The sequence below is a fragment of the Lissotriton helveticus genome, chromosome 3_1, assembly GCF_964261635.1.
Source record: "Lissotriton helveticus chromosome 3_1, aLisHel1.1, whole genome shotgun sequence".
NCBI lineage: Eukaryota > Metazoa > Chordata > Amphibia > Caudata > Salamandridae > Lissotriton > Lissotriton helveticus.
The window spans coordinates 976670917-976692237 of record NC_136061.1 but is presented as its reverse complement, the minus strand read 5'-3'; the positions used below and the strand labels follow the sequence as shown (position 1 = coordinate 976692237).

Sequence of the window (21321 nt, the reverse complement as noted above, 5' to 3'; positions counted from 1 at the left end):
TTGGACGCTGCCTGGGTGGTATGTTTGGGGGGGTCGCTGTGAGTTCTAGGCAGTAGCCAATTTTGGATAATCTGTCTCACCCACCTGTCTGTTGTGATGGAATTCCAGACAGGTAGGAAACTGTGATAATCTGCCCCTCCACAGGAGTGGAATGCTGTAGGGGAAGCAGAGGGAAGTCACTGTTTGGGAGTGGAAGAGGAGCGTTGTTGTTATTACCTCTGCCTCTTCCCTTGTTATTATTGCCTCTGTATCCTCCTCTAAAGTAGCCTTTGTTAGAGGAGGTCTGTGTGTGCGTTTTGAAAGATGATGTTGTATCTGCACCTGTTTGCTTAGAGCATCCTCTATAAAAGGAGCGGCGAAAAGTACTTCTAGTCTGTGTGGATTGTAATGCATCCATAGACTTAGCTGTGTCTGTGTCTTTTTTCATCTTTTCTAGTGTGTTGTCTACTTCTGGCCCAAACAATTTTTTTTTTTTTTTGGTAATACTCATATACCATTATTGAAAGTCTTGATGGGAAGCTGGTAACCTTCGCGCTATTTGGTCGTCCTGATCCGGCCCTTGTTGTTATGCTTGACCAGAAGCGGGATAGGTGAACCTGATCCCTCAAGTAGCCACTGCTTTCCCATCCATACTCCGTTTCGCAGCTCTACTAGTGCCCCGTGCTACTTTGGAGTCAAGGGAACCGGCAAGGCCCCAGATAAATCATTGGAAAACCAATCATCCGTGTTGCCATGCCTCGAGGGCCGCCCAAACTTTAACCAAACTTGTGGGGTCGCATGCCAAATCAGACTTGCTGGTAAAAATTATTTGTCGTAAGCAGCATGGGAAAGTGGGGGGGGGCTGGATCCTTCCAGGCTCTACATATTTCTCGCCTTGCAAGGAGGATGACATAAAAGACGAGTTTTGTAGAGGGGTCATTGATATTGTAGCCCATACTTAGCCCCGTCAGGATGGTAGTTATAGTTATTGCAGTGGGGACACCAAGAACCTCTCCCAAGAAGTCGTTGATCTTCCCCCAATAGCCTTTCAATTCGGGGCAGTCAGCGAACATGTGAACATCGTCAGTTCAGGATGGCTACATCTCGGGCAACAGTGCTCTAACTTGGTGATCTTCGCTAATTTCTTTGGGGTTATATAAACCCGATACATAGTATACAGGTGATTTCTTTTTAGCGTCGCAGGTTTAACTACTGATTGTAAGATAGCAAAGGAGTCAAGCCACCAGTCTCTGAGGTTAATGATATCCGTGGTTAACTTGTTCATCCAGAGTTTTTTTAGTTCGGGTTCAGTTACATCATCTTCCTCGAGCAGCGATGTATACCAGTATGCGATTTGACTCTTCCACCTTCCTCTTCTAGTTACTGCGTCAAATTTGGGGTTTGGGATTTTATTGCCCTCACTTCTAGTTGACCACCAACCAGATAGCTGGTAGTATTTGAACCTGGTGAGTGATCCCCCTGTCAAGTTAAAAAGAGCGTCCCATGTCAGAAGCTGGGTTCCTTCCTGTAGGTCCCCCCAGCATTCCAGTCCTGCCACCTTCAATGGTCGAGACAGTTGGTCGTCAAGACAAGCTGGTGTCCCAGGAGAGTCCCATATCGGGGCCTGTACTGCGTAGTAGGGAATGTTAAGCTTCTTCCTGACAAATACCCAGTTTCTAACCGCAGTCCCCAGAATCTTAAGCCTGATCTTCTTGAAGAACTTTGGGTCCCCAAACTTAAACAAGAAAGAGTCCTGTCCCTGGGGGATATCCTGCAATAGTGCTAGAAATAATACACCCATGGAAGTTTGGTCAATTTTGCCGGCCATTAGTCTGAAGTGTTTAAAGTGGAAGGCGTGGCAGTAGATAGATAGATCTGGGAAGGCTAATCCTCCAGTCTTTAAACTTCTTCTAAGCTTTTTCCAAGTTATTCGTGGGGCTTTTGTGTTCCAAATAAAGGATCCCAATTTCCCTTGTAACTTCTTAATTGCTGTCAAAGGAAAGGATAAGGGTATTGAATTAAATAAAAAGGTGATCTTGGGGAGGATAATCATCTTAAGTAGGTTCACCCGCCCAAAGATGTTTAAGGGGAGAGATGACCAGCGATGGAGTAGGGCTGTAGTATCTTTTATAACCCTATCTAGATTAATTTTTGGAATGTCCTCTATCTTTTTAACTAAGTGTACTCCCAGATATCTCATTTTTGTCCTGCAACCTGCCATCCCGAACCCCCTGGTTCCATTCCATAATCTCAGTTTTATCCTTCTTGATTGTATACCCAGAGATCTCACTAAAACTTTCTGCTAGTTGTATTAATCTAGGTATGGCTACTCCCGGGTTTGAGGTGTACATCAACAGGTCGTCGGCATAAAGTGCAAATTTTAATTCTAGGTTAGCAATCTTAAATGGTTTAATAAGGGGGTCCGACCTGAGTAAGCAAACAAAGGGCTTGATGTACAAATCAAATAAAAGGGGGGATAAAGGGCAGCCCTGTCTGGTTCCTCGGGCTATAGATATCTGATCTGTGAGAGAGCCATTGACTAGGATTTTAGCTAGCGGTGCATAATATAGGGATTTAACCGCGGTTATAAAGTTAATAGGAAAGCCAAATTTTACCAAAGCCAACCAAATATATTCCCATTCCACCTGGTCGAATGCTTTAGCAGCATCGACAGCTACAATAGTCAGGGGCAGCTTTTTATCGATAGCGACATCTATTGCAGCATTAACTTGGAAAGTTAATTCGTTGAGTTGCCGCTCAGGGATAAACCCCCTTTGGTCCCAATGGACGATGGATTTAATTGCCTTGGCCAGTCTTGTCGCTAATACTCCCGCAAAGATCTTATAATCTACGTTCAGTAGAGAAATCGGTCTATACGACTCTACCTTACGCGGATCTTTGTTCTGTTTCAATATTAGTGTAACTGTGGCCTCTGCCCATGATTTTGGAGCCAGCTCCCCCAGTAGCAGGATTTCATTGAATAATATTGTTAAAATTATAACAACTTGGTCCATAACAATCCTATATAGCTCCACCGGGAGCCCGTCAGGGCCTGCCGCTTTGCCATTAACCATCTTTGAGATCTGAATCCTCACCTCTCCTTCCCTTATCTCAGAGCTGAGGAGAGATCTTTCTACCTCTGATAATTCGGGGAGCTGAACTTTACTTAGCCAGTTTCCAGCCTGCTGTCCACTCTGGGGCAGAGTAGTTCTATACAGGGATTGCATATGGGTTTTAACTTCTTCTCTAATGAGATCGTCATCGTATGTAATTTCCCCTGTACTAGCCAGGGATAAACTGTCGATCTGATTCCTAGTTTTATCTACTCGGGCTTTCCACGCCAGGAGGCGACCACATTTCTCCCCGTATGAGAAGGATTGAAGTTTACTCGCATCCCACCTGTCTTTCAGGATTTTAGCAAGCGCTGCTTGATATTCTGCCCGCAGGATATCAAGTTCTTTTTGTAGAATAGGTCTAGTCTCTAGCTGGCCTAAGGAAGCCTTCTGGAGTTCCTGTTCCTTTGATTTAAGTCTCAGGAGTCGGTCTTTCTTCTTCTCCCTTAATAGCTTATTCCTCCTTATCGTCAGGGTACTCAGCCAGCCTCTTATGAAGACTTTATATGTTTCCCATACTATCTGTTTGCTTGCCGACCCAATATTAATCCTGAAAAACTCTTCTGACTGAGTTGCTAAGTCTTGCCTAACACCCTCTTCCAGAAGGAGTGTTCTGTCCAGAGTCCACCTCCTCTGCTGAATCTGTTGTTTAAGATGGATTACCATCTCGACAACAGAATGATCGGACAGGATAGCCGGGGCGTAGGATATGGTATCTACTGCTGAGAAAAGGGTTTTATCGAGTAAGAAGAAGTCTATTCTTGAATGGTGTCCGTGTCTTCTGCTATAAAAAGAATATTCCCTTTTCCCTGTATTATTTTTGAGTCTCCAAATATCTATGAGGTTAAAGTCCCTCATAATGTTCTTGAGTTCCAATCTGGACTTTTGGGGAGGGGTGAATCTCACTTTAGAGGTACGATCTAGATCTTTATCAAATATCAAATTAAAATCGCCCCCCAAAATTACAGGTCCGTCAGTCTCTACTAGGCTGTTTTTGAGTTTCGTAAGGGCCCCTGGCGCGTCCTGATTGGGACCATAATAAACTGCACAAGTGAGGGGAGTTTGCCCGGCTGTTAACAAAGCCACCAGCCATCTCCCAGAATGGTCTGTTTCACACTTCAATAGCCTAATCCCTGCATTAGCTCTAATTAATATGGCCACCCCTCTCGTACTACCACTTTGTTCAGAGCAGAGAACGTCCTGAATCCATCTACATCTTTTAAACACCGTCTTACATTCCGCTTTCTCTAGGTGTGTCTCCTCCAACAAACAGATGTGTGCTCCTGAGTTCTATAGATAATCTGTTACCCTGTGTACCTTTCTCCTATCCCTCAATCCATTTACATTCCAACTGATAAATTTTAACTTATGTGTCATATTGGCCATATGGACCGATTTCTAGACAAAAAAGAGAAAAAAGGCCCGTGCCCAGCACCCAATAAAAGTATGATGTATCTTTTGTGTACATGAGGATTATATTTTCCATTTTTTGACCTTACAACCCCCCCGCCACCCACCCACCTCCCCTGAGGAACCCCCCCCCCCGCATACCTGTTTTGGCGATCATGTCGCCAGATGAGAGCTCTCCAGATCCAGTCGGGTACTCCCTCCAATAAAACGAGAGGTAGGCACCAGAACGTGAATTCTAATTTATGTGTATGTGCATATATAAATAAGTTAGGCTTACCCTTTTTGTGCGAAATTTTTTTATTTATTTATTTATTTTTTCCCCTAGTCCTTTTTTTTTCCCCCCCCTACTCCTAATGTATGTGAGGTTTTAAGTATATGTGAGATTTTTTTTTTATTTTTTTCCTCACAGGGGAAACTTAAACTATTCCAGAAAGGATGATAGAGGCAAAGCCATAATTATAAGAGCTATTATAACATTTAATCCACACCCTCTGTTTCCTTGTGCTTATGTTTTATGCGTACTTCTAATATTGTGATAGCGCATTACATTTTTGCCAGCTTTAGACAGCCCTTGGATAACCTTTGTATGCTTAGTGAGAACTATCTCGCATTAAAGTTAGAAAGGTGTCGACTTCTTGGGGTGAAGTGAAGTTGTGCGTTTTATTTCTCCATACCACCCTCAGGAAGGCCGGAAATTTCATTTGCACCTGCGCGCCAATACTTCTTAAGTCTGGCATCCGATTACCCAGTTCCCATTGTCGTTGGGCCGTAACCCTCCCAACATCAGAGCGGATAAGGTAGTGGGCTGAGCCTATTTGGAGGGTTTTGTCTGACAATGCCTTGCTCAGGATCAGCTCTTTTACAGTAAATGTGTGGAAGTTGACCAGGATTTTCCTCGGGGCGGCCCTGTCAGCGTGGCGCCTAAAGGGATCTCTATGCGCCCTCTGTATTTCTGACTCTAGGTCTATCTCAGGGCCATCTTTGAGAACTCCCTCCCTGAGAAGCTTACACATTAAGCCCTTTACGTCCCCATTTTCCACGCCTTCCGGAATCTTTAAAAACTTCAAGTTGTTCCCCCTGGAATGGATTTCTAGCCTTTCTACGTCCATCTGGAGTGCCCTATTCTGAGTTCTAAGAGTCTCGATGTCCCTTTCGTGCCTTTTGGAGGCCCCTGTGAGCAGAGTGACTTCCTCCTCCAGGACATCGGTCCGTTTACAGACGTCGTCTAGCTTGGTCTCCAGGTTAGAACACTTTATCTTGTATGCTCTTTTGATTTGCTTCTGAAGTGTCAAACTTGGACAGTAGGTCGCCTCTAAGGTTGAAAAGGAGTGCCTCAAGCTGTGAGAGGCCACCATCTGAGATCTTAACCCCAGTTGTCTCTTCTACTGAACCCTGGGCTTTCACCACTTCCACCGCTTCCACTGCAGGCGCCCCTCCCTGGATGGTGGCTGAGACCGGCACCGTTGTAGTTGTTTGAGTTACTTGTGCGTTTTGCGGAGCAATTGGGTCCCGAGAGACTTCTTCGGTTTCCGTCTGATCCGCTATATCCACTATGTCCTCTATGTCCGCTAGTACGGTGTACCTATTACCTGACTGGGACCCATTAGACTGAGTAGTGGTTTTGATGTTTGAGGTACTGACCATGTTGTCAGGTATGGAGGCGGAAGATGAAAGAGGAGATTTTTTCCCCCTTAAGGTCTACAACTTGCTCCATAATTTTAAAGTAGGACTTGAGAGAGGGTGCAGGTTTTGACAGGGACGTACCAGGCAATTATGTTTTCTTGGGCTCGCCTGCTCTCCCAGGTCGGTCTCTTTTCTCTTTCTCTTTCTTCCCTTTTTTTTTTAGGGGTGAGTGGTGTTACCACTGCTTTAGACGTACTCTGGTACCCACCCTCGGATTTTTGTTGCTCTAGATAGGACCTAAGCTGGTATCTATTCCTAACAGGTACCACCTGGGCTGCCGATGCAGGGGGTGTATATAATCGAGTGTTACACTTTTCTCCCACTATATTGCCTGCTGTTTCTACTTGTGGGCGAGGGCAAGGGGGGTATGGTTGTGTTGAAAAAGAAATTGCACCCAGGTCCATCCCCTCGTACTGCACCGAGTACCAAGTAGCAATGGCAGTGTCTGCACTATCCGCGCGTTGAACACCCCCAGGTACCCCAGGTACCACCCAAGGGGAATTGACCTTTACTAGGTTAGCACCACCTCCTTGAGCTAAGGGTTCAGACCCCAACTTATACCCCCATGTCCCCTTCACCAACCGTTTGCAGTTGTTGGGGTCCCAACAGAGGGGAGCACTAAGGCAGACTCGAGCTAAGAACCGCCTCGACCTTTGCCAAATACAGGTCCGGTCTCCTCGGTCTCTTCGGGTTCCAGGCAGTCGCGCTCGGTCACCACCGGCTCTGTAAGTCTCTCCCCGCTCGACCTCCGGCCCATCCACAGCGATGATCCGCGTCGGGAAAACGAAAACAGCGTCTCCAAACGTCAAGCGGGTCTTGCTTGCTCGCGATTCCCGACCATTGCCGGCGATGTCCGCGGGGTCCTAGTGCGGGTTGGATGCGAGAACAGGCACACCCGCCTCGGCAAACGTGACACCTCTCCTCCGAAGGAAAAGAAAGAAAAACAAGGAAGGGGGAAAGAAAATGTGCGTTAGCGCTACGCCGCTAGAGAAAGCACAATCTCATATTCCTCCTCACCGTCTTGGCACCGTCATTTCAGCCTGAAAACGGGAGAAACCTTCCTGGACTCGGAGCTCTCGCAACAGGCGTCAGCCTGCCGCCATGTTCCTCCTCGTACACTTCTTGTATCAGCTCCAACAATTGGTTTTGATTGAAGGGCTGGTTCAAGATGGTAGTCTGTACCTCCGTTTTAAACCCTGAAAATGCGTAGCCACGCATGTCGTCTGAGTATAACACTAGTATTGACTGCTCTGGATGCTGTGTCAGCTACATCTAGTGCACATTAAATTGAGGCATTGGATATTAATTTGCCTTCTTGTATGAGCTCTGTTGCCTGATCTTTGCATTGATCGGGGAGGTGCTCCATCAGTGTTTCTAATTGATCATAATGAGCCCTGTCATAGCATGAGAGCAGGGCTTGTGTATTTGCTATGTGCCAAATATTTGTGGCCTGCGCGGCAATTCGTTTCCCTGACGCATCAATAACTTTAGATTCTTTGTCAGGCGGGGGCGTGTCACCTGAAGTCTGGGAATGGGCTCTTTTCCGTGCATTAGACACTACTAAAGAGTCTAGTGGCAGATGTCCCTTAATATAGACTGGATCAGATGGTGCTGGTCTATATTTCTTTTCTATTCTTGGATTTAACACCCTACAACGTACCGGGTCTTTAAATATTTCCGGAGCATGTTTAATGACTCCTTTGATCATGGGTAGTATTTGCGTAGACCTTTGTGACTGCTCAAATGTATCCAGTAAAAAAATCCTCATCAATGGCATCAGAGTGCATTGAAACCCCGTGGTAAAGGGCAGCTCTATTTAAGAGATGATTAAACCCAATACTATCTTCTGGAGGGGAAGGTTTTGTTGGGTAGGACTGAGGATCAGGAATGTCGGGCACATTGTGTGGTGGGAAGCCATATATATATTGTCATCTTTAGGATATTCTGGATATCATCTTCATCTACAGGGTATGCATGTGGCTCTGGTATGTCATTCCCCCCACATAGATCATACTCTTCGTCAGTGTAATGTGATGATGCAGGAGATTGAACAGGAGAAACTGTAGGTTCAATGTAAGGAGGGATAGGAGAGGAAGAAGGTGAAGGAGAGAAAGGGTGCATTGGAGAGGTTGCATAATCCTTCTTTTTGGCAGGAACCATGGGTAGAAGTGGTGTCTCTGCTGGTCTCTTTTTGTGAGGACTAGCTTCCACATGTCCAGTTTTCGGATGTATATGGACTTTTCTTTGTTTAGGATCTGGTCTAAACAGTTCTTCTTCCTCTGCAACTTTCTTCAGCGCCGATATTTTTGGTGCCGATAGGGGTTGTTTTGTGTTTTTTGGTGTAGGAGGCGTTATTGAGTCCCGTGGCAAATTTTTCGGTGCCGAAGGTGGTTTTGGCTTGGTAGGCTTGTTAGAGGATTTGGGTGTCTCTGAATCAGGCCTTGGAGTCTTTGGTACCGACGTTGGAGACTTTGGAGTGGAGACAGGTCTCGTTGGCTTTGCAGCGTCGGACTCTGGCTTTCCATCTTTATTTTTTGGAACCGGAAGGTTTCGGAGTCGGAGCCTTTTTCGGATCTGGTACAGTGTTCGGCTTCGGTACCGATGCATCTTTTGGTTTTGGTGCCGAAGGATCTTTGTCTTTGGACACCGAAGGGCGTTTTGGCTTCGGTGTCGAAGGATGTGCGTGCTTCGGTGCCAATGGAGGAGGTGGAATTGGCACATGTGGTTTTGTCGGTGCCGAGGCACCGGAAGGCGTAGTCGTTTTCCTCGGAGCCGAGCCCGAAGGCGGGGCGTCTGAGGGGATACTTCGGTCTCGACTGGGCCCCATGGACGGAGTGCTGACCGTTGCCTTTGGCTTGGGTAGTGTCTGTTGTGCAAGGTCAAGAGTACTCACGGGTTGACGAGATGGAATCGAGTCGTCTGAGTCCTCTGCCTCCGATATGATCTGGAGATCAAGTGAGTCTTCCTCGGCGACGAGTGGAGCCTCGTCCTCGGAGATGTCTTCGAGTGGATCCTCGCCCTCGGAGATGTCTTCTTCGACGATCTCCTCCTCGAAGATGGCCTCCGGCGCTGGTGCTGATCTCCTCATCTTGTGTCGACGTGCCCTCCGATCCTGAATGGTCTTCTTCGATCGGAAGGATGCACAGGCTGTGCAGGTCGACTCGTCGTGTTCCGGCGATAGACAGAGGTTGCAGACCTCGTGATGGTCGCTATGAGGGAATTTTGCTCGACATACCGGGCATCTCTTGAATGGAGTTCTGTCCATGAGGCGTAGGCCGCACGGCGCCGATAGGCCCAACGGCCCGCGTCGACGCACCGGAATGTAGCTTGATGATTCCGAAAGTAGTCTATTCATCGATAATGTTTGTATAAAGTTTTTTGTTGCTTCGAAGTTGCTGGAAAAGTCTTTCTAGCCGGAGCAGACAACTTTCATCCGAACCCAGTGGCGGAAAAAAACAATCTGAGGATGGAGTCGATGACCATGCGCAGTATTGTCCAAGGGAGGAGTCACCTATCTCGTGACTACAAAGACTTCTTCCAAGAAGACAACAAACAACCTGCAATCATCCGAGCCCAACACCAGGTGGCGTTCTATTGCAAAAGTGTACGATCTGCAGCTCATATGCCTCGAACATATATATATATGCCCGCTCTGTTGAGTGGGCATATATATATATATATATATATATATATCCGCCCTGCCTGGGTCGCGAGGTGCCCCATGCTCCAGCACGCTGTGAAGATTGCAGCGTCAGCGGAATGGCGTGACCGTGCTGGCAAGGTACACTAGCAGGGACCCAGGGGTCCTTTTGGCAACAACCTACTACAGGTTTAAGCGAACTTGGAGACATTGCTGCATTCCACTATGGATTGTATCAAGTCACAATACAATGACCAGAATGCAGCCTTGGGCACGCCCTCTGGGCAGGACTACTATCTTCGCTACAAGAGCAGTGTGAAACACCATGCAGCTGTGCCTCCTTTGACTCCGGTGACCAAGGGCTATGCAGCCCGAAACATGTTGGGAGACGTGATTGTGCTGTTCAAGGGGATACTGGTTACCCTGAAACCTGCTTATAAAGAAGGTTTTTAACACATCCGTGTGTGGCGCCTCAACTGTTGGGCCTTTTCGTTTGGACATATATATATATATATATATATATCATTATCAAACAAACCCACACAACATAGATGTGCACCCAGCTCTAGCACTGTGCCTTGTCTGAAGTGTTTTGTTAGGTTTGTTACTAGGGTGGAGTTAAATTAGGCTATGATTGGGATGCGTAATTTCATTTGTGTTGGTGTTTTGGCCTCAAGCGCCAGCGTTTGTATGTTTTTTTTTCACGACAAAACTACCTAAGACTAGAAGACATAAACTTCATGATTTGTTGCACTGGTTGATAAGCTGGAAAAAGTAGAACTGTCCACTCTTTGGTATATGAAAAATGTGGAAGACCCCACCCGCACTGTGGATTAAAGTAATGGACTGTAACACCTCCACTCCAAAACAACAAGGATGTTAATGGTGTAAAAGCCTGAAAAAACAAGCAAAATGTATAAATGCAGCATGGGAGAAAGGAGAAGCAAATTGTTCATTTTTTTACACGTTACTCATGGAATTGTTCATCGAAGTATTCTGCAGTGCTAGTTAGTAGAATGCTGGTACACCCAACTCTGATATCATGATGTACCACGTTGCTGTAAGGGTGTAGTTATGTTTTGTTATATTAGCTTCTAAAGCGCAAACAAATACCTGGAGATGTCTTGGCGCTAGCTCTGTTGAGTGGGCATAGATCCGTCCTTACCTTACATTCTTCTGGGGTGCTGGTCACAAAACTACTTCCTCCCCAATTGGTCCATTTGAACCTGGGAACTAAAAGTTTCATGGCACCAGAGGAGCGCAGGTTTCACCCTGGGATGTACCATTGGAAGGATTGTTTCAAATAGTCTTGTAGGATACACAGAGAGCTTTAAACCTTATTTGATGCCTGATAGGGAGCCAATGTAACTTGCTGATGGCTTGAGAAGCAGATGTATGCTTAGGAATGCCAGCTAACTGTCTGGCTGCTGCGTTCTGCAAGACTTGTAACCTATTTAGGTGTTGATGTTGCATATTTAAGTATAAGCCATTGCAGTAGTCTATCTTTGATAGTAAACGTGCCATTACCACCATTTTTTCAGTATCCATAAGGCTAAAAAGGAAAATATTTTTTACCATCCTCAAGATATAGAAAGCGGAGGAAGTGACTGCATTCACCTGCCTGCCAAATGTTCGTTTATTATCCATTACCACCCCCAGATTCCTCACCTTACTCACTGGGGAGGCCAGGGTTCCCAGGTCCTCTGTCCACCATAAATGGGACTAAAGGGTGGAATTATTCCCAAAATAATGACCTCTGTTTTACCAGAGTTCAATTTCAGGCTGTTTATATTCATTCAGTTCCCAATTGCTGCCATTCAGTCATGCAATCACAATCTTGTGCTACTGTTACCAGTTGGCATAGCTACCCTGATTTGCACATCATCTGCATAAGACATGAGATCAAAACCAAAGGACATAATGAAGGCTGTCAGAGGTTTTACGTATACATTCAACAAACTAGGACTGATTGAGAATCCCTGCGGAACCCCAAAAGGCAGTGAAAAAAGGGTCAGACACAAATTGATTCAGTGCTACTTCTCGCTTTCTCTCTGAAAGAAAAGATTTTAAGTGAGCAAGAGCCGTCCCCTCGATACCAACATTTGGAGATGGTCGGCCAGTATCTTATAATCGAACATATCAAATGCTACAGAAAACTTGAAAACGATGAGCGCTTAACTGCCCCTTCCATCAAGAATTGATCTCACCTCTTGTCTTGTCTTGAGTAGAGCTGTTTCGGTACTATGACCGATTCTAAACCTGATTTGGGTAATATCTAGCAGTTGACAGCCACGGCCCATGGAGGGATTCACGGTGGGGCAGAAAGGCGGGGCGGGCGAGGGGTAGGGTGGGGGGGGGGTGCTAAAAAACGGAATATGGATAATTGGAGGTAAGTAAACAATTTAATTAATAAAACGAATTCCCCCGCCTTTCTACCCCACCTGAACACCCTCCACGGGCCGTGGCTGGCAGTTGATTATCCTCTAAAAAGGATGTATGACGGTACAATGCGTACCGTTACAACGCGTCCCTTTACGACGCAGTTGTTACAACGACTTGCGTTGGGGGGGGCGCTGATAGTAATTAGTTTAATTTACTATTCCAACACCAGTCCCCGTGGATAGTAGGGAAGGTGTTGGATAGTAAATCAAACTATCCCCTATCCTAGAGCGCCCTCCAGCGAAAGTCGTTGTAACGACTTACGTTGTTAAAGCTGCGTCGTAACGGTACCGCGTTGTACCAGTTACGTTGTAAAGGATGTTTCCCCTCTAAAAAGAATACCAGTTACTGATTCATGGCCTTTTCTACATTCCTCACTGGCAGAGGAAGTCGAGAAATGGGGCGATAATTATTACGGTCCATTGGGCTCAAGTTAGGGTTTTTTATGAGAGGAAGTATAGATGCTTCCTTCCATTGACCAGGAAAGCATCCTGACTCAAACTTGGAGTTAAAAATGCTTGTCAAATGGGTGGCCACAGTTTCCACCGCTAATTTGATCACTACCGGTGGACATGGGTCCATGTGAAAGCATGATTTAGTGGCTTAAATTAAAGATACTAATTGATTAACCGAAAGTGCTGAGAATTTGGTAAAGATAGATTGTCCCTGACTTAAGGCAGATTGAACTATACCATCCTGTCTAGTAGTAATATTTTGATTAGATTTGTTAAAAATGTGTACCACTTTGTCCAGAAAAAAGCTGGCAAATGTGTTACAGAAGGCCTGACCACTAAGGGTCATGTCATCACTAGGGACCGAGGACAATTTGGCCACAACCTGAAAAAGTAATTTTGAAGAGTTTTTGGCTTCTTCGATTTTTTGTGTAAAATATAAAGTTTCTTTGATCAAAAGCGCTTTATAGTTATCCATACATATTTTATATTTATACTTTTCTTCCTTATTTTATTCTTTCCTCCAATTCCGCTTTTATCTTCTACAGACTTGCTCCTGTAGTCTAAGTGTCTCTGTAAACCATAGAGCTGATAGTTTACTTCTTCGCAAATGAGAAATTCTAAGTGGGGCGGAGATGAATATCGCTGAGTTTACCCAATTGGTGTGATTCAGGTTGGTAAGTTCAGGATTTTCAACGTGTGTGGCTGTGAGTCAGCTAGCATTTGTTTAAATTTACCTGCCTGTATTTTGGCCCAGGCACGAGATTTCAGAGAGCCTGGGAGAAGCTTTTCAAGAGAGCTTCTAGTCTGTAATATAATCTTACAGCCCGCCATAGCAGGCTATACCGGCCATTAAAGGCCCACTCCAGCTTTAAAGGCCTGAGCCGAAGTCAAGGGCCTTTAACAAGGGAGCAGGACTTCAATGCAGGTACATCCCAGCTATGGAGAGCTATAAGGGTATTTGAACATTCCGACACTAGAGGGCAGAATCACAGATATGTAGTCCTCGGTACGGGTGCAGTGGGCTTCACAAATGTATGCTGCAAGTGCTGCAAATATACAGTCCTCAGTGTAAGGGTGGTGTGCTTCATGCACACATGCTGCAAGCAACATAGATATACTGTCTCTCAGCTGACTGAGGCCAGGTAAGCAACGGTTTCTAATTTGTTTTCTAATTTAGAAAAGTGTGTCAATTTAAGAGCCTTCAGCTGAATCTCCTAGGTCAAGCTACTAAATCAATGCAAGATTCCATCGATCCAGACCACAACAGAAGTATGTGAACGAGGTGTCTTGCAGGTACTATCAGTATACATCGTTTTAGATTAACTCTTTCTTTCCAAGCTGGAACTTTAACAAATGTATGTTCTTTACTATTAGTAGTTCTAACGTGTGTTTTGGCTGCTATTCTCTTTCAGCAATGCTGCCTCCTCATCCACAGGATGTAAGGGGACCATCAGACCTCAGAGGTGCACTCGATGGGAAGAGCACTAACACCAATCTCTCTTTCTTTCCTTTTCTGTTCCTAGCTCGAGGGCCTGTGACACACTTTCTGGAGGCACTATCTGGTCTGCCTAATTTCTGGGACCTCATCTGACCCCAGGGAGCATGCTTTTCGCCACAGGATGGTAAGATGGGTGTTCCCATTAACACAAAGCCTGAAGGAAACATCAACTCCCCTACATTAGCAGCACCACCTTAACCAATCAGACGAGGCACTGACTCCTGTGGAGGCATGGTTGGGTTGCAGTAAGAAGCTTCTTCACTTACCTGCAGGACCAGTTCCGCTTCCGAGATGCTCTCTCCGTTGATCTGCAGGCCGCTGTGGCCATTGCCCCCAAATGCGCCTGGCACGTCCCCCAGCCGGCTGGCGTTCTTTTTCATGGTAGCTATGAAATCAAAGTGGAGACATACAGCCTTGAATGGTATGGCATCAGGTAAAAAGGAAGATTCTTAATACATGGGTTTATTCAGTGCTTTGTTTGCAAAAAGGTTATATATATATATCGTCAAGTTTTTCAATGAAACAAAGTCACAGATCAAGAGTGGGGTGCATGGCGGGCAAGAGGCTAATGTTTTCCAAATTCTATGGGCTAGCCCGCAAATCCAAAATTTTGGGGAACAGATAGCGGAGGTCAGATCCAGGGTCACAAGTACAGAGGTCTCAATAAATGCCCAAGAACTTCTGTTGAACATATTAGCGGGCGAACCGAGACCCAGATACCAAGACATATGGGTGAAGCTAGTGGCTGACGTCACTAAGCGTAATGTAGCTGGAACATGGGGTAAACATGAGCCCCCAGCAGTTGAGGAGTGGGAGCTAGACTTGGACTGGTGTGCCTTATTTACCCGTACGGTGCAAAAGCTCAATAAAATATATATATATTTTTTAAGTGGGGTGCATGGTTAGTGTTTTTTGTGGACCTCAGTACAGGAACAGCAGAAAGTCAATGAGGGTCAGTTGTGTGTTTTTACACATTATCTGCATTGGTGCCAACCACTGACCTTCAGTTTAGGGACCCTGGCTGTTTACTGACATTACCGATTGCTTTTTTTCTATTGCCTATTTTATTTCCTTTATGTGTTGTGCGCAGCATATGCCAGAACATACCTCTGGTCGCAGGGGGGAGAGGTGGACAGGAAATAGGGCGAAGATGTGACAATAGGAATCATGAACAAATTACCAAAAATATATATATATTTAAAGATTCAAGAGTCCCTTGCACATCAGAAGTGCGAGTGCAGAGAGTTTTTTTTCTTGATAATAGCTTTAAATCTCTTCAATGTCAAGGCATTTTTGCAGTAGATGAGCAGATTATATCATAGCTCTGCCACCGCTGTAGCAAGGCTTTTCCTTTAGTATTTGGAAGAAATGAGCTTGGTGTCTTTGTAGGAGTGGTGATTTCTTTTGGTTGGCACAAATAAGTGTGGGAGGTTCTAGGGGGTGTTTTTATGTGTAGACTTCTCATTTATGTAGAAGGTGTTTAGTGTGGTTTGTGTTTGGGTTGATATGAAGTCTATTTCATTTAGATCAACTGGCACAAATGATTTGTTTTATTTCTGATTGAAGCTAAGTCCGATAGGTCAGTTGTGAACCACTTGAAGTTTAGACAACATCTTGAGTGGGGCTTTGAAAAAAACTACAGAGCAGTTGAAATGTCTGGATTGCACAAGTGCCTGAAAGATGAGGACCCGTTAAAGAATGTCGAGCGAGAAGCAACCTTTAAATAAGTCGTAGAGGTGGTAGTGGGCATTTTTGCAAACTGTTTAAGCTTCTAGTGTACAGAAAAGGTCTGAATCGAAGAGAACGCCAAGATTTCAAGATCGTTTGAGTAGAGTAGGTCTGCAGACTGTTAGAAAGGGGTCACTGCTAAGTGTGTTTAAAAATCTGAATTTCTACTAGGGTTAGTGTTGAGGCAGACACATTTTTCCATCCATTCTTCCGTGACCACCAAGCACAGGCTGATGTTTATAGAGTCTGAACTGTCTTGATGGAGGTCGATTAGAGATTCGATGGCATTGGCCTACATTTGGCAGTTTAGACCAAAAGAGGAGATTACTTTCGGAGCGATCGCTTACGCTGAAACAAATGTGTGGACAGGGATCGTGTATTTTGACCAATATTGGTTTGGTGACGCGCCTTAGTGTTAAGTCCAGAAAAGCCAGGGTGTTCCAGTTCATGGCTGGGGTGCTTTAACAGAGGCCTGTCTTTTTCTCAGTACTAGAACAGCAGGGGTGCTAAGCTCATGGTTGAGGTGCAATGGATTCCCCAGGGCTGTAAGACTGGACTGAGGGGCACTTGCAGTGTTTTGTGCGAGCACCAGTAGAGGGCAATCAGTTGGCAGTGTGGGTCAGGGCTGAGGTGTGTTGGTGAAGCAGTCTCTGGGTCTCAGTACTGGGATGCTGTAGGTCATGCTAGAGGTACAGCAGCAGTTGGATGATGGAAGAGGATGCTGCAGAGCAAGACTGACGAGTATGGTCGCCTGGGAAATCTGTTCCCGGCTCTCAAGACTGGAATAACAAGTGGGGTGTAGGTCAGGGTTGAGGTGTGCTGCTCATGCTGTGTCTGGGTATCAGTGCGAGCAGCAGGTGTGGGTAGGTCGGGATTAAGGTGTGCTTCCTGTGCACTGATCGAGCTGGGAGAGATGCCCAGTATCAGAATAAGTAGGGGTGGAGAACCAGCCGCTGCCTTCGCTGGGACCAGTCTTCCTGCTTTTCTCCATCAATGGCTGAGTATAGGTTGGATGTATTGTTATTATTGTAGCTTGCGCTTTTCAGTCAGCCTTCAGAAGGCGGTCGCCTGTAAGAGTTTCCAGTCCTGAGTGTACTGTTCAGCTCAGGAGGTAATTGGGGACAGATGTGCCCGAGCTCAGCTCACAAAAGGCTTGTTTTTAGAGGGTCAAAAAACTGACGGCAAGTTTATCACCCCAGCCTTTCCCACGGTCCACACGAAACTCATGTTAGCGCGTTGGAAAATGTCTCTTTTTACCTGACATGTACATACACTGCAACTTCAATGTCATGCAGTACACCCGGAGTCAGGGTAAGGAAGCTCGTGCGGCTGCTGCACCTGTTCGACTTCTGCTGCAGATGCAAGCAGTGCTGCTGATTGTGCTACACCTGTTGAGTGTGAAAGAAGTGTGCGCTGCTGCTGACTTTGCTACACCTGTTGAGTGTGAAAGAAGTGTGCGCTGCTGGTGAATTTGCTACACCTGTTGAGTGTGAAAGAAGTGTGCGCTGCTGGTGAATTTGCTACACCTGTCGAGTGTGAAAGAAGTGTGCGCTGCTGCTGACTTTGCTACACCTGTTGAGTGTGAAAGAAGTGTGCACTGCTGCTGACTTTGCTGCATCTGTTGAGTGTGAAAGAAGTGTGCGCTGCTGCTGACTTTGCTACACCTGTTGAGTGTGAAAGAAGTGTGAGCTGCTGCTGACTTTGCTACACCTGTTGAGTGTGAAAGAAGTGTGCACTGCTGCTGACTGTGCTACACCTGTTGAAGGTGAAAGAAGTGTGCACTGCTGCTGACTTTGCTACACCTGTTGAGTGTGAAAGAAGTGTGCGCTGCTGCTGACTTTGCTACACCTGTTGAGTGTGAAAGAAGTGTGCGCTGCTGCTGACTTTGCTACACCTGTTGAGTGTGAAAGAAGTGTGCACTGCTGCTGACTGAGTTACACCTGTTGAAGGCGAAAGAAGTGTGCACTGCTGCTGACTTTGCTACACCTGTTGAGTGTGAAAGAAGTGTGCACTGCTGCTGACTTTGCTACACCTGTCGATTGTGAAAGAAGTGTGAACTGCTGCTGACTTTGCTACACCTTTTGAGTGTGCAAGAAGTGTGCACTGCTGCTGACGGAGCTACACCTGTTGAAGGCGAAAGAAGTGTGCGCTGCTGCTGACTTTGCTACACCTGTTGAGTGTGAAAGAAGTGTGCGCTGCTGCTGACTTTGCTACACCTGTTGAGTGTGAAAGAAGTGTGCGCTGCTGCTGACTTTGCTACACCTGTTGAGTGTGAAAGAAGTGTGCACTGCTGCTGGTGAATTTGCTACACCTGTTGAGTGTGAAAGAAGTGTGCGCTGCTGGTGAATTTGCTACACCTGTCGAGTGTGAAAGAAGTGCGCGCTGCTGCTGACTTTGCTACACCTGTTGAGTGTGAAAGAAGTGTGCACTGCTGCTGACTTTGCTGCATCTGTTGAGTGTGAAAGAAGTGTGCGCTGCTGCTGACTTTGCTACACCTGTTGAGTGTGAAAGAAGTGTGCACTGCTGCTGACTGTGCTACACCTGTTGAAGGTGAAAGAAGTGTGCACTGCTGCTGACTTTGCTACACCTGTTGAGTGTGAAAGAAGTGTGCGCTGCTGCTGACTTTGCTACACCTGTTGAGTGTGAAAGAAGTGTGCGCTGCTGCTGACTTTGCTACACCTGTTGAGTGTGAAAGAAGTGTGCACTGCTGCTGACTGAGCTACACCTGTTGAAGGCGAAAGAAGTGTGCACTGCTGCTGACTTTGCTACACCTGTTGAGTGTGAAAGAAGTGTGCACTGCTGCTGACTTTGCTACACCTGTCGATTGTGAAAGAAGTGTGAACTGCTGCTGACTTTGCTACACCTTTTGAGTGTGCAAGAAGTGTGCACTGCTGCTGACGGAGCTACACCTGTTGAAGGCGAAAGAAGTGTGCGCTGCTGCTGACTTTGCTACACCTGTTGAGTGTGAAAGAAGTGTGCGCTGCTGCTGACTTTGCTACACCTGTTGAGTGTGAAAGAAGTGTGCGCTGCTGCTGACTTTGCTACACCTGTTGAGTGTGAAAGAAGTGTGCACTGCTGCTGGTGAATTTGCTACACCTGTTGAGTGTGAAAGAAGTGTGCGCTGCTGGTGAATTTGCTACACCTGTCGAGTGTGAAAGAAGTGCGCGCTGCTGCTGACTTTGCTACACCTGTTGAGTGTGAAAGAAGTGTGCACTGCTGCTGACTTTGCTGCATCTGTTGAGTGTGAAAGAAGTGTGCGCTGCTGCTGACTTTGCTACACCTGTTGAGTGTGAAAGAAGTGTGCACTGCTGCTGACTGTGCTACACCTGTTGAAGGTGAAAGAAGTGTGCACTGCTGCTGACTTTGCTACACCTGTTGAGTGTGAAAGAAGTGTGCGCTGCTGCTGACTTTGCTACACCTGTTGAGTGTGAAAGAAGTGTGCGCTGCTGCTGACTTTGCTACACCTGTTGAGTGTGAAAGAAGTGTGCACTGCTGCTGACTGAGCTACACCTGTTGAAGGCGAAAGAAGTGTGCACTGCTGCTGACTTTGCTACACCTGTTGAGTGTGAAAGAAGTGTGCACTGCTGCTGACTTTGCTACACCTGTCGATTGTGAAAGAAGTGTGAACTGCTGCTGACTTTGCTACACCTTTTGAGTGTGAAAGAAGTGTGCACTGCTGCTGACTGAGCTACACCTGTTAAAGGCGAAAGAAGTGTGCGCTGCTGCTGACTTTGCTACACCTGTTAAGTGTGAAAGAAGTGTGCGCTGCTGCTGACTTTGCTACATCTGTTGAGTGTGAAAGAAGTGTGCACTGCTGCTGACTGAGCTACACCTGTTGAAGGCGAAAGAAGTGTGCACTGCTGCTGACTTTGCTACACCTGTTGAGTGTGAAAGAAGTGTGCACTGCTGCTGACTTTGCTACACCTGTCGATTGTGAAAGAAGTGTGCACTGCTGCTGACTTTGCTACACCTTTTGAGTGTGAAAGAAGTGTGCACTGCTGCTGACTGAGCTACACCTGTTGAAGGCGAAAGAAGTGTGCACTGCTGCTGACTTTGCTACACCTGTTGAGTGTGAAAGAAGTGTGCACTGCTGCTGACTTTGCTACACCTGTCGATTGTGAAAGAAGTGTGCACTGCTGCTGACTTTGCTACACCTTTTGAGTGTGAAAGAAGTGTGCACTGCTGCTGACTGAGCTACACCTGTTGAAGGCGAAAGAAGTGTGCGCTGCTGCTGACTTTGCTACACCTGTTAAGTGTGAAAGAAGTGTGCGCTGCTGCTGACTTTGCTACACCTGTTGAGTGTGAAAGAAGTGTGAACTGCTGCTGACTTTGCTACACCTTTTGAGTGTGAAAGAAGTGTGCACTGCTGCTGACTGAGCTACACCTGTTGAAGGCGAAAGAAGTGTGCGCTGCTGCTGACTTTGCTACACCTGTTAAGTGTGAAAGAAGTGTGCGCTGCTGCTGACTTTGCTACACCTGTTGAGTGTGAAAGAAGTGTGCACTGCTGCTGACTGAGCTACACCTGTTGAAGGCGAAAGAAGTGTGCACTGCTGCTGACTTTGCTACACCTGTTGAGTGTGAAAGAAGTGTGCACTGCTGCTGACTTTGCTACACCTGTCGATTGTGAAAGAAGTGTGCACTGCTGCTGACTTTGCTACACCTTTTGAGTGTGAAAGAAGTGTGCACTGCTGCTGACTGAGCTACACCTGTTGAAGGCGAAAGAAGTGTGCACTGCTGCTGACTTTGCTACACCTGTTGAGTGTGAAAGAAGTGTGCACTGCTGCTGACTTTGCTACACCTGTCGATTGTGAAAGAAGTGTGCACTGCTGCTGACTTTGCTACACCTTTTAAGTGTGAAAGAAGTGTGCACTGCTGCTGACTGTGCTACACCTGTTGAAGGCGAAAGAAGTGTGCACTGCTGCTGACTTTGCTACACCTGTCGAATGTGAAAGAAGTGTGCGCTGCTGCTGACTTTGCTACACCTGTTGAGTGTGAAAGAAGTGTGCGCTGCTGGTGAATTTGCTACACCTGTCGAGTGTGAAAGAAGTGTGCACTGCTGCTTACTGTGCTACACCTGTTGAGTGTGAAAGAAGTGTGCACTGCTGCTGACTTTGCTACACCTGTCGAGTGTGAAAGAAGTGTGCGCTGCTGCTGACTTTGCTACACCTGTTGAGTGTGAAAGAAGTGTGCGCTGCTGGTGAATTTGCTACACCTGTCGAGTGTGAAAGAAGAGTGCACTGCTGCTTACTGTGTTACACCTGTCGAGTGTGAAAGAAGTGTGCACTGCTGCTGACATTGCTACACCTGTTGAGTGTGAAACAAGTGTGCGCTGCTGCTGACTTTGCTACACCTGTTGAGTGTGAAAGAAGTGTGCGC

General features: G+C 46.3%; 1 protein-coding gene across 1 annotated transcript in view; it reads right to left on the bottom strand.

The window, feature by feature from the left end:
- The window catches only part of LOC144823154 (uncharacterized), a 291146-nt gene that overhangs the window by 86940 nt on the left and 182885 nt on the right, over positions 1-21321 (bottom strand). The window contains exon 3 of the mRNA XM_078681420.1: positions 14484-14602. Within this exon, the coding sequence (XP_078537546.1) occupies positions 14484-14602 (119 nt within the window). The remainder of the gene's footprint in view (positions 1-14483; positions 14603-21321) is intronic.